The sequence below is a fragment of the Anolis sagrei genome, chromosome 2 (genome assembly GCF_037176765.1).
Source record: "Anolis sagrei isolate rAnoSag1 chromosome 2, rAnoSag1.mat, whole genome shotgun sequence".
In the NCBI taxonomy this organism is placed as follows: Eukaryota; Metazoa; Chordata; class Lepidosauria; order Squamata; family Dactyloidae; genus Anolis; species Anolis sagrei.
Window position 1 is genome coordinate 140829594 of NC_090022.1, and position 12472 is coordinate 140842065.

General features: G+C 40.2%; 1 protein-coding gene across 1 annotated transcript; it reads right to left on the minus strand.

Annotated features, from left to right (window-relative positions):
* Positions 1 to 1722: 1722 nt before the first annotated feature.
* On the minus strand, positions 1723 to 11558 carry LOC132766597 (transmembrane protease serine 12-like). The gene is made up of 5 exons (XM_067463926.1): positions 11412 to 11558; positions 7777 to 7978; positions 5963 to 6228; positions 3748 to 3890; positions 1723 to 2830 (listed from the first exon to the last, which is right to left on the minus strand). The coding sequence occupies exons 1-5, from the start codon at positions 11515 to 11517 to the stop codon at positions 2591 to 2593; spliced, it is 957 nt and encodes a 318-aa protein (XP_067320027.1). The 5' UTR covers positions 11518 to 11558; the 3' UTR covers positions 1723 to 2590.
* Positions 11559 to 12472: the final 914 nt, after the last annotated feature.

The following is a 12472-nucleotide window of genomic DNA, read 5'->3' on the forward strand; positions in this document are numbered from 1 at the left end:
AAAGTTGACCCATGCCTGGGCTAGCATCTCGTCCCACACACAAAGTAAATCTGTCAGTAACTCAGAACACATGTCCTGCCAGATTATATACCAGTGGTTCCCAGCCTTTTTTTTACCAGGGACCACTCCCCAACATTAGTACCAAAAGGGTTACAAAACAGTTTTCTGGTCAACTTTAGATTCAGTTTGGTTATTTGGGGCGCTGATTCAGAATCTTGCATCAGATAGACATCCACAAACATGGAAGTTCCCACAAGATCAGAAAATATTCCAAATAATACTGATTTACATATCTAAAAGTTTGTCTATAATATAATTTCTAGTAAAAGGTTATTTGCTACAATCCATTAAAATATGATTTATTTCATATACTGGCTGTTGGATCCAAAGAGATAGGAGTTGGTGACAGGATTAGCATGTAATACCTTTGAGAACCACTGGAGGTCCAAAGACAACAGCACCAGAGTAGTATTTAGGGTAGCACTGGGGACCTCTCCAGACAGGCAGTCTATCCCAGGATCGTTATCCCCGGTTTTCTGTTTATCCCAAATTATCTGGCAGTACAGACCTATATAATCTAGTTTAAACCAGAAAACTTAAGATCAGAACCTGGGATATAGGGCCTGTCTGGAAGGGCCCTGAGTGAATAAGGTCTAGAAAAGTTAAATGTGAAATTTTATTGGCCCAGAGTTAAGCGATGGGGACACTTGCAACAGTTTTCCAGCCTTGCCTTAGTCCACTCAGTACAAGCCTGTGACAAAGAAACTCCTCCTTTCTATCTTACCTTTTTCTTTCAACCTTAGCCTTTCATGGATCCTGGAGCAGAACTGAAAAAACAGACTTTCAGGGTCCGTTTTAGAAAATGCTTTCAGATGGTATCTAGAAGATTCACGTTTTATTTAGTCGTGCAAGGCTTACTTGACTTGCTTGTGTCATTTCACGTGTAAAATAAAAAGTTTGCTAAAACATATTGAACTCTTTTTTGTGGAGGAGCAGCCTGTCCTTGATCTTTCCATGTTCTGCCTCTAGTGCCAAAGTTTCCATTAAAGAAGTAAAACCCAGGAATTCATTGATATTGTTAAATGAGATATATTTCTACTAAGCCCTTTACTTTAGGGTGTGGATGGGATCCAAAAGTTGCAGTTCTTGTTAAAATGAATTTAATTAAAGGCAACCATGAATGACAGATTTCCAGATCACTCTGTAATGAAGAGCCTGACTGGTGTCTTACAGATTGAGTGGCTCTGGCTTCTTTGATGGACTCTATCAATCTGAAATGCAATTTTTCACTAACTGCCCTTGATTTTAACAAGTATTAATTGTCTTTTTTCTAGTGATGCCTTCTCACTCCTGCAAGGGTCCAGTGGCCCAAGAAATCCATGACAGAATTTAACTTGCTTCACACGTTTTTTAGATTTACAAAATTTACTGTTTTGGAAAAATAAAATATGTGTTTCATTTGCTTTAAAAGCAACAAGAGAAAAAATAATTTATAAAAATCAAACTTTTTAGTACAGTGCCAATCCTTGCAATACTGTGGATGTACTTACGGCTCAAGATGAATTAATTTCCTTCCAATATGGTTACTTTTTAAGTAAAAAAATTGGAGAGAATTCCAAACATATTTAAATCCATGTGTTTTATTTGCATATGTTTTTATGAACATCCAGTTCAGTATGATTTCTTAAATATTGTAAAAAAGCATGGCATTAGTATCTCCAATGCATGTTGCTTTTTAAATGCAGAAATACATATGTAAGAAAGGAGTGCTTTGAATACTCACCTTAGGGGAGAAAATGTGTTCTACAATAAATGATTTTCAGTGTATATTCTTTTAGTGCCAGTGCTGTCAAACTTGTGACCCTCCAGGTGTTTTGGAGTTCAGCTCCCAGAATTCCTGACTATTGGATAAGCTGGCTAGGACTTCTGGGAGTCTGAAACATCTGAAGGGCCAACAGGTTTGACACCTCTGCAAGTTTAGCCCATTTTGGAGAATGATAATAATCACTGTCCAACACACATTTTGGTGCCTGAAATGTTAGTCCTGTTTCTGGGCATATTTGCTGATTCAAAAAATGGCACCGGTTCTCCCCTATTGGCTGTTTGCGATACAGAACATATGCCATATACCACTTGCCATCTGCTTGCCCATAGTGAATCTTGATAACCATTTCTAAGAAACTAGACCTAATGTGGTCTTTCCAATACCATTTTCTGAGTCTGCTCCCCAAATAACCCCAGGAACCGGCCTAAAAACTCACACACCAATAATTTTTGTTGTGTGTTATATAGAGGGTTTATGGGTAAAAGATTACAAGATAATTGCAAAGAATCTTTTGAGTTTTCAATTTTAAATTACAAATTAAGTATCTGAATATTTTGCTGTCATAAAATAGCAGAAAATTGTGTATTAAAAACGAGTTGGATTAAAGCATATCGTTATTACTGAAATCAGTGGGACTCAAGGAAGCCAGAACTAACTTGAGATATCAGTTTCAGTGGGACACAATTCAACTTAATTACTTTTGTCAGTATTTGCAAGAAGAAAATACATGATGCCCCAAGTGCAAGAAAATGATATTTTGCTTCTTCATAGAACAGTATGTAACAACATCCTCCCAGGTATCAGAAAAAACAGGACAAATTGTATGCCCACACTAATGGCTTTGTTAAGTAGTTGTGAATCTATCCAACTTCTGTAGTTTGCTGTACGTACATATAGTCCTGGATATTTTGGCCTGCCACAGCCAATGCCAGCGCTGGTAATTCCTACCTGATAATACCTGGTGGCATTTGGAAAATAGCACACCAGAGGACCACCACTGTCACCCTGGAATATGAAAAATAAATAATACACTTTAAGCATTGTTTGGAACTATAGAACAATGTGGGCATCCTGAATTGGATAATCTTTAGTTAGATAGCAAATAAATCATTCTCAAAATGTATTTATGCATACTTTTGCAATTAGATATTGCCCTAACATATTAAATTTAGTCTAAAAGTCAGTTCAAAGAATGTTAAGATCCACTCAGTTTCCGCTATCATGAAACCATTATACACATAAGGAACCACCCTGTTTTTCCAAGTGATCTCTTTTAATCACACGTGTCAAATGCAAGGCCTGCGGGCCAAATCTGGCCTGCCACATCATTTTATGTGGTCTGCAAAGCTTTCAGTGCCAGGGCAAAATAGTTACTTATATATAGTCTTACAATTACAGCCGGAGCTTTGAAGGCAATCCCAAGGCTGATATGCCCCTCGGTGAACATAATCTGACACCCCTGTCTTAAGTGGAAATATAATAACCCACTTCTTAAAGGAAAGAACTATAGCCATGTTTTCTAAACAGGCTGCCTGCCTTTTCTCTAGCCCACTCATATGTGCGGTTACAATTTTTTAAAATTGTGGTGATGGATTTTCAATTTCAGCAGGAATATAATTTCATAGTACGTATTCCTCCTTTTCTGCACCTTCTTTCTCCTTTCATCTACCCACTCACTTTAGATCTTGGAAGCTGGAACTTTATGTATTTAATTTGTGTAGTGCCTTGGGCACATCAAGCATTCTTACAAAAAAGGCTGATGATAAAACAAAACAAAACTGTGGTATTTCATGAATTTTGCTATGACAGTTCTAACAATCATCCCCAAACAAATTCACAGCTTTTGACCTACTGTTAATTAACAACGTGTAACCAAAATCACATGAAAGGATGTTTTGAAAATGGGATTATCTCAGTTTTACCTGGCAGCTATCAATCTTTCCACTTGCAGAACCAGCACAAATCATTTTCAGTGATATTGTTCCTGCATACCAATCAAGCTTGTTACAAATTCTTAGTGGAATAATATCAACCTGAGCTTCTTGTAATATATGTTCACCTACACCTGTAGTAAAAACATACGACAAAGCTGTTTCTTTTTATTTAATGTCTTGTATAAACGGGTGTGGAAAACAGGCATTCGAAAGTCATGTGCTACAACATTTCTTCTAAGGCAAGTCCACATGCAATATGCTAGCTATAGTTTAGCTGTCAAAATAAGGCTTAAGAATTCTGCTGGCATTTTGGAGATGGGAGGTTTAGAAGTTATGTCAGGAATTCAATAAGCTGTTGTTGTGAAAGGGGCATGCATGTATTCATGCTCGTGAACCTTGTGCTTGCTCAAAGCTTTGTATAGGAGCATTCAAAATCTGAATAATTTAAGAAGAGCCTGACCAAAATGGTAGTCCAAGATGCGGCCTCCACTCAATTTCTTTTCACCACCATTGTGATCAAAGAGGTAGAGAGAGGGAGAGATGCTGACAACTCAGCCATGCTATTTTCAGCGTGTCTATTCAGGCACAGCAAGTGTATGGGAGATGGCAATCTATTAGCACGATGCATATTTATAGACATAAACTGAGGAAGTGAAGACTGTAATGGAGGAACAAAATTGCAATGTGTGAAATGCTGGTAAATGAAAACAAACAGAGAAAGACAAGGTAAGAAAGCCCAGTGACCAATGTGGCAAAGAATGCTCCCTATGATATCACCAATATGGCAGTTAAAAACTAACCAAGGTTGCATAATCATTTCATGAATAAGCAATACACCTGAGTAATACACATATACTTTAGGATGGGATAGGATCCCAGCCATACCATTCAATTTTGGAATGTCTGTTAAGTGAGATCCTTTGCAGATACAAAACCTGTATATGATACTCAGAGGCCATGGCAAGTGATTAATAATAAACAATACTTGATAATCTCAACTGCAAATGTGTATGTCTTCCACTAAGTAAGATTTCTAAACTTTTGAAGAAAAATTTGATGTACTGCTAGAGAGTAAAGGCAGAAAGTATGACAAACATTCTGCTCTAGCCAATAAACTTATATACTTTGGAATTAAGCTAAGACTCACTACCTGCATGATGTAGATATGCATGTAGACTGTTTAATAATAATGTTAACAATGCACAGCAACAATATTTCAAGCCCCTTGTTCCATTGTTCTCGTCTGGCGGGGACGAGAGAGAGAGAGAGAGAGAGAGAGAGAGAGAGAGAGAGAGAGAGAGAGAGAGAGAAGGCCTTCTCAGTGATTGCCCTTCAGCTATGGAACTTCCTTCCTGGTGAGATTAGATCAGCCCCCTCCCTCCTGTCCTTCAGAAAGATGGTAAAAACTTGGCTGTGGGACCAAGCTTTTGAGACAGTGCAATAAGGCAGCAATCCTGCTGATTTGATTCAATGTGGGTTACTTCAGATGGTTTAAACAGTGGATTTTAACGCCATGATAACTAATTTTAGCATCTATGTATATTTATAGCCATTTATATGTTGTGCTACGTCCTGTGTCCCCTGTGGGGTGAGGTGGGCAGAATATAAATATTTTAAATAAATAATTTTATTCACCTTTTCATGTGGGAATAATGAAAGTGGACTCAATTTCAAATATAACTCTTAAATAATACAGAAAGAGCTAGACATATGTTATAATTGTTTGTACTGCCAACGTTTTTTTTTTTTTTTAAAAAAAGGTTTTAGTCTGAACCATGGAGATCTATGTGTAATGTTTGCTGGAAGCACAGAAGCCAAATCTAGTTATTTGTTCATCTCTCCACCTATCAATCATGGAGGACAGCCAAGTTTTTATTTTGACACTGTGATCACCAGTATTTTAATATAGTTAATTTTCTTTGTTGACTAGGAAGTTTTTAAAAATATTTCAAGGGCTTAAAGATAATAATGTTATGCTTTATATTATTTAGCTTTAAACTCCCTACTCATTTACTGACAAATCTGTTTTCTTTTTCTTAACACTGTTTATGAGGCAGCTCCCAATATATATACAGCAACTAAGTTTTCTTAGAAAACAATCCTAATCAGGCCACATTACACTGAATTCAAGGAGGAATTATTTTCATTTTTGATCATTAATTCTATGATACCAATATATGAAAGTGAAAAATAAAAGATTTACCATTCTCCTTTGTGTTTCCCCATCCACTGATGTAACATGGGGTCTCATCAGTGAGAACAGGAGAAGTCTTAGGTAGGCAGACAGGCTGAATGTAGGCATTATACTTGACAGACTTGGTTAGTATGATCAAGGCAACATCATTGTTATTGGTTGCAAGTTCAAAATCTGAATGGATCAAAATATCTTTGACTTGGTGTTTTACAGTGTAAGAATCATCTTTATAAAGATGATGCAAGCCAATCACAGCTGTCCACATCTCTGGGTCCCTAGGATAAAACAGGGATCTTCTGTAAGGTCAATAAATCCTAAAGAATTGCTACTGTGAATATAAAAGAGAATGGATGCTACCAGAGTTCCTATCAATGAGTGTATAAAAATAATATTGATCAGATGCAATTTTTCTTACTTTCTTTTTATAGAGACTCAAATACATAAACGTAACTGATTGGGTATAGTTTTACAATCTTAACTTCAGTCTTCCATAAAGTCCCTTCTACACTGCCATATAAAACCCAGATTATCTGATTTGAATTATATGGCAGTTTAGATTTACATAATCCATTTCAAAGATGATAATGTGGATTATGTGCTTTGACAATCTGGATTATATGGGAGTATAGAAAGGGCCTTAGTTTCTCTGAAGTCTGAAAATATCAATTTGTCTGAAAGTGCTGGACTGTTTTGTAGGAATATGGTAACCTGCTACAATAAGTAAAACACCATATCCTCTAATATAAGGACTCAACAGCACATATTCTTGTACAGTTACAGACTGATCATAAAGCACACTCTGAATTACTGTATGCCAAAATTCTAATGAACAGAACCCCAGGTTTAAACAGTTTACTCGTACATAACACAATGCTACTGACATTATTTAAGCCTTGCAAGAAGCCCAACAAAAGAATTTATAAAGAACACAAATATGATGATGAGCAATATAAATAGAAGTCAAGATGATATGGTTGTTTCTTTATATCATCTTCCTTGTCCTTGGATCTCATTGCTTCCTATACTCCCATCATAACTTGTGTCCCTTAACCCTTCTTACAGCCCTTAATACTACTCTCTTCCAGATATTTGTTTCTGTACTACTTCTGTTGCCATCTCTCTATCTTTGATCACTTTTATCTCTTTAGTATCCCAAGAGTCTTTCTCAAATTTCTCTGAACACCTACTTCCTCCACTACCTCTCATCTTCCTTCAGTTTTACTCATCTTGGAGGAGCTTGATTTACAGCAATGGAAAGCAACTGTTCTCTGATTACACTACTAATCCCAGGTATGGGCAACCCTAGCCCTTCCAGGTGTTTTGGCTTTTAACTCTTACAATTCCTATCACCTGGAAAGGTGGCTGGGATTTCTGGGAGCTAAAGTGCAAAACACCTGGAAGGCCAATGTTGGCCCATGCCTGACTTATCCTTTGATTGATGTTAAGTAGTGTAATCAGAGAACAACTGCTCTTGAAAACTTTCTAATCATTCTTCTTGTGACTAAAGTTGATTGTCATGAAAATTGTAGTGAAATACAATTTATTATTTCACGGTATGATTTAATAGCAATATTCATACTTGGCCAGGTATAGAAATTCAAGAACAGCTGTTCAAATTCCACAACATAGTTTTCAGGCAATAGACCTGAATTTGTGCAATCTGCTATGTGTCTGCAGGATAAATGAAGGGGTGAGGGGGAAATGGGACCTGCATGGGTACTTACATGCTAAGTACACAGATGCATATTTCAAAATTAAGTCTTTGAATGAAAACATGTGCCTCGGATTTAAGAGTGATAGGAAGATTTAAAAGTGATACAAACCTATTCTTTCTAATGCAATGTGCTGCTGTCAGGACCAAGTTGTGACTTATTAAAGATCCACCACAAACATGGTGATATCCTACATGAATGTGGTAAATCTGAAGACTAACTTGCCATGGCCACGCCCCACGTGGGGCATCACGTCCACCTATTATGCGACTTCCGGTTGCTAACTCACTAACAGCAGGCCTTCTTCCACATGCTAGAAATCAAAAGAGTGACACCGATGAGATGCAGTCTTTGTAAGTAATCCATAAAAGTGCTAACATTCAAACATATTTGAAGCAGCGCAGTCACTTTAAGCTGATCTGATTCTAAGTCATCATGTTCCAGAGACAAAACAAGGCTGAATGTTGAACTGAAATTCAGAACCACCAGCTGCTGTTTTAAAAAACTACAAAAAGTATTTACTGGCCTTTCTGAGTCATGAATTAACGTGGCAATCCTTTAAAAACAACTCTCTAATGGTGTGCAGGCAGTACCCAAGTTACAAACATCTGACACAAATTATTCATAGTTAAGTACGGGGGGTGAGACAACAGGAAGTGAGAGGAATTTGCCCCTCGGAAGGGAAATTCATATCTGGAAGTTTTCATGCGGAAAGCGTGTCTTAATTAAAGCTTTATTACCGATCCTTGTTTCCGTAACAAGCCAAATTCCAAAATCCAAATTTCATAGGGAGAGAAAGTGAGGAAAAATCTTCTGAACAGGTACCAAGTTCAAAGACTCCAACTTGTTCTAAATATGGTTGCCAGATTGGTTACAGGAACATCTAGGAGCGAGTATATTACACCGATCCTAAAGTCACTCCACTGGCTGCCAATTAGTTTCCGGGCAAAGTACAAGGTGTTGGTTTTGACCTTTAAAGCCATACATGGTTTGGGTCCAGATTACCTAAAGGATTGCCTTTTCCCCATACAATCCGCCCCACACACTTCGGTCTCCTGGGGGCATCTGCTCCAACCACCCAGAACCCGACTGGCAACCACCGCCCAGAGGACCTTTTCATCAGCTGCCCTAAGGCTGTGGAATGGCCTGCCAGTACAGCTCCGACAGCTAAATCCACTCTCGGAATTTAAGATAACACTTAAGACCTCTCTCTTACAGCATGCCTATCCAATCTTTAAACATAAAGATGAATTTAATGCATATCCTCCCCCCCCCCCCCCCCGGTGTCAGGAGTAGCTTGAGAAACTGCAAGTCACTTCTGGTACGAGAGAATTGGCTGTCTGCAAGGAGGTCGCCCAGGGGATGCCCGGATGTTTGATGCTTTACCATCCTTATGGGAGGCTTCCCTCATGTCCCCACATGAGGATCTGGAGCTGATAGAGGGAGCTCATCCATGCTCTCCCCAGATTCGAACCTGCAACCTGTCCTTTGTTTAATCTCTGTTTTAATATGTATTTCACAGAGATATATTTTGGTATGTAACTTTTATGGAAGTACATTTTGGTGTATGTATTTCTGGTGTTTTTGCTCTGTTTATGTGTTTTAATTGTTTTGTAACTTACCTCAAGGTGTGAGGGTAAGAAATAAAATTACAATTATTAAATCTATAATAATTATTATTTATAATAATAATAGTTGCCTGGAGTCACACTTCTTAAAAGTACCTGTTCCGACTTACATACAAATTCAACTTAAGAACAAACCTAAAGAACCTATCTTGTTCGTAAGATGGGTACTGCCTGTATTGAAAGTGCAGCTGCTGCTGACCTGAAGGGTCAACCTCCATGTTGACTTTTCAATGGGAAAAAGTGGGAAGAAATGACATGGAAACCCACTTGAGGCCACATCACAGAGGCAGCATTTGTCGTGGTTAGTAGGGATCTTGGCTTCCACCGTGTTGAAACCCTAGGGCAGTGTTTCTCAATCTGGGGGTCGGAACCCCTGGAGGGGTCGGTCGCAAGGGGGGGGGGTTCAGAGGGGTTGCCAAAGACCATCAGAAAACACATATTTTTGATAGTCTTTGGAACCTTTTTGGCAGAGAAGGCTGAAGATCTCTCCATCGGTCCTGCACTTCCTTTTTGGTGTTGGTGAACTACAACTCCCAGAATTCAAAAACAGCCCCCCCCCCCCCCCCAGCATTCAATGTTGTCCATTTAGGTAGTGTGCCAAGTTTGGTGCAATTTCATTGTTGATGGAATTCAGAATGCTCTTTGATCATAGGTGAACTATAAATCCCAGCAACTACCACTCCCAAATGCCAAGTTCTATTTTCCCGAAACTCCACCACTGTTCACATTTGGGCATATTGAGTATTTGTGCCGTGTTTGGTCCAGATCCACCATTGTTTGAGTCCACAGTGCTCTCTGGATGTAGGTGAACTACAACTCCAAAATTCAAACTCAATGCCCACCAAACCCATCCAGTATTTTTTGTTGGTCATGGAAGTTCTGTGTGCTAAGTTTGGTTCAATTCCATCGTTGGTGGAATTCAGAATGCTCTTTGATTGTAGGTGAACTATAAATCCCAGCAACTACAACTCCCAAATGTCAAGTCTATTTCCCCCAAACTTCACCAGCGTTCACATTTATTGAGTATTTGTGCCAAATTTGGTCCAGTGAATGAAAATACATCCTGTATATCAGATATTTACATTACGATTCATTTGTTGTTTTTGTTCATTCGTTGAGTCGTTTCCGACTCTTTGTGACCCCATGGACCAGCCAACGCCAGAGCTCCATGTCGGCCGTCACCACCCCCAGCTCCTTCAAGGTCAATCCAGTCACTTCAAGGATGAGATCCAACCATATTGCCCTTGGTCGGCCCGTCTTCCCTTTTCCTTCCATTTTCCCCAGCATCATTGTCTTCCCTAAGGTTTCCTTCTCATGATGTGGCCAAAATACTTCATTTTTGCCTCTACTATCCTTCCCTCCAATGAGCAGTCGGGCTTTATTTCCTGAAGTATGGTCTGGTTGGATCTTCTGGCGGTCCAAGGCACTCTCAGCACTTTCCTCCAGCACCACAGTTCAAAAGCATCTACCTTCCTTCACTCAGCCTTCCTTATGGTCCAGCTCTCACATCCATAGGTGCTTTGACTATGCGGATCTTTGTTGCCAGTGTGATGTCTCTGCTCTTCACTATTTTATCAAGATTGGTCATTGCTCTCCTCCCAAGAAGTAAGTGTCTTCTGATTTCCTGGCTGCGGTCTGCGTCTGCAGTAATCTTTGCACCTAGAAATACAAAGTCTGTCACGGCCTCCACGTTTTCTCCCTCTATTTATCATTCATAATAACAGTATCAAAATTAAAGTTATGTAATAGCAACGAAAATAATTTTGTGGTTGGGGGTCACCACAACATGAGGAACTGTATTAAGGGCATTCGGAAGGTTGAGAAACATTGCCTTAGGGCCAAGTGCTGTAATCCACACCGAGTGGCCCCAAAGAATGCGGCCTACCAGCCCTGTAAGCGCTAGTCTTGTCCTGCAGCCGTCTGACGTTAGCCTCACCGAACTACAACTCCCAGCATGCCCCAGGACGTTGCCATGGTAACCAAAAGCCCAACCACAACGCCCTCACAGCGTAGCGCCACAGGGCTTGCGCGTGCCTCGCTTGGCCTCAAGAGAAAACGACTCCCTTCCTCGGCGAGCCATCGCTAGGCAACGGGATGGGAAGGCAAACCATGGCTCACCCCCAACGAGGGACTGCGAGGCCGGGCTCCTCCTGGGCGACGCCTCCTCTCCCCTCAGCAGCACGAGCAGCAGCACCAAGAGCGCCGGGAGAAGGCCTGGCCCCATCTTCCGCCCAGAGGGAAAACGAAAATGGCGGCTGCCCGGACTTTCTTCCCTGGCTTCGTCTGAAGTGACGTCACACAGTCACGTGACTCGCTGGTTCCGCAAGCTGCCAGCAATCCCCAAGGACCAATGATTGGGAGGACTGCCTTGGAACAAGAAGGGATCTGGATTTCGAGAGATTTGCATATGCATAATGAGGAGATTTGTGAAAAGAATCACCTCCTCTCCTGGATTATGATTTTTTTTGTTCCTAAGTTATAAATCATTTGCTAATTGCTCTATCATAAACTCATGGAAAGGTTTGTTTTTACTTTGTCTTTGCAGGAGGGATTCTAATGTCTCAATTATTCAACCCTAACCCTTGTAGAAAACATGCAAATGTGAGTAGATCAATAGGTACCGCTCCGGCGGGAAGGTAACGGCGCTCCATGCAGTCATGCCGGCCACGTGACCTTGGAGGTGTCTACGGACAACGCTGGCTCTTCGGCTTAGAAATGGAGATGCCCCAAGCCCCAGAGTCGGATACAACTGGACTTAATGTCAGGGGACTACCTTTACCTTAACCCTTGTAGAGTCTCCACCAGTTTAACATACCGTCGTTTGTGGGCACAGGAACAAAGTTTCTGGAGCACAACTACTTTCAAAGTGAGGGCTACACAATTAAACAGGAAATAATGCAAACTAGGAACATATTAATATTAGCCAGGCGATGGACCTGGCGATGCCAGGATTATTTGAAAATGGCATTGTTTGTGCTCTAGGTTTAATCTAGATGCAATATCGCTCGGGTTCAGTGGGTGCGGGGGAACTACAATTCCCATATGCAAAGGTCAATCACTCCCCAAACCCCGCCTGTATGCACAGTTGGCCATGTTGGGTCTGTGTGCCAAGTTTGGTGCAGATCTGTCATTGGTGGGCTTCAAAATGCTTTCTGGATGCAGGGTGAACTATAACTCCC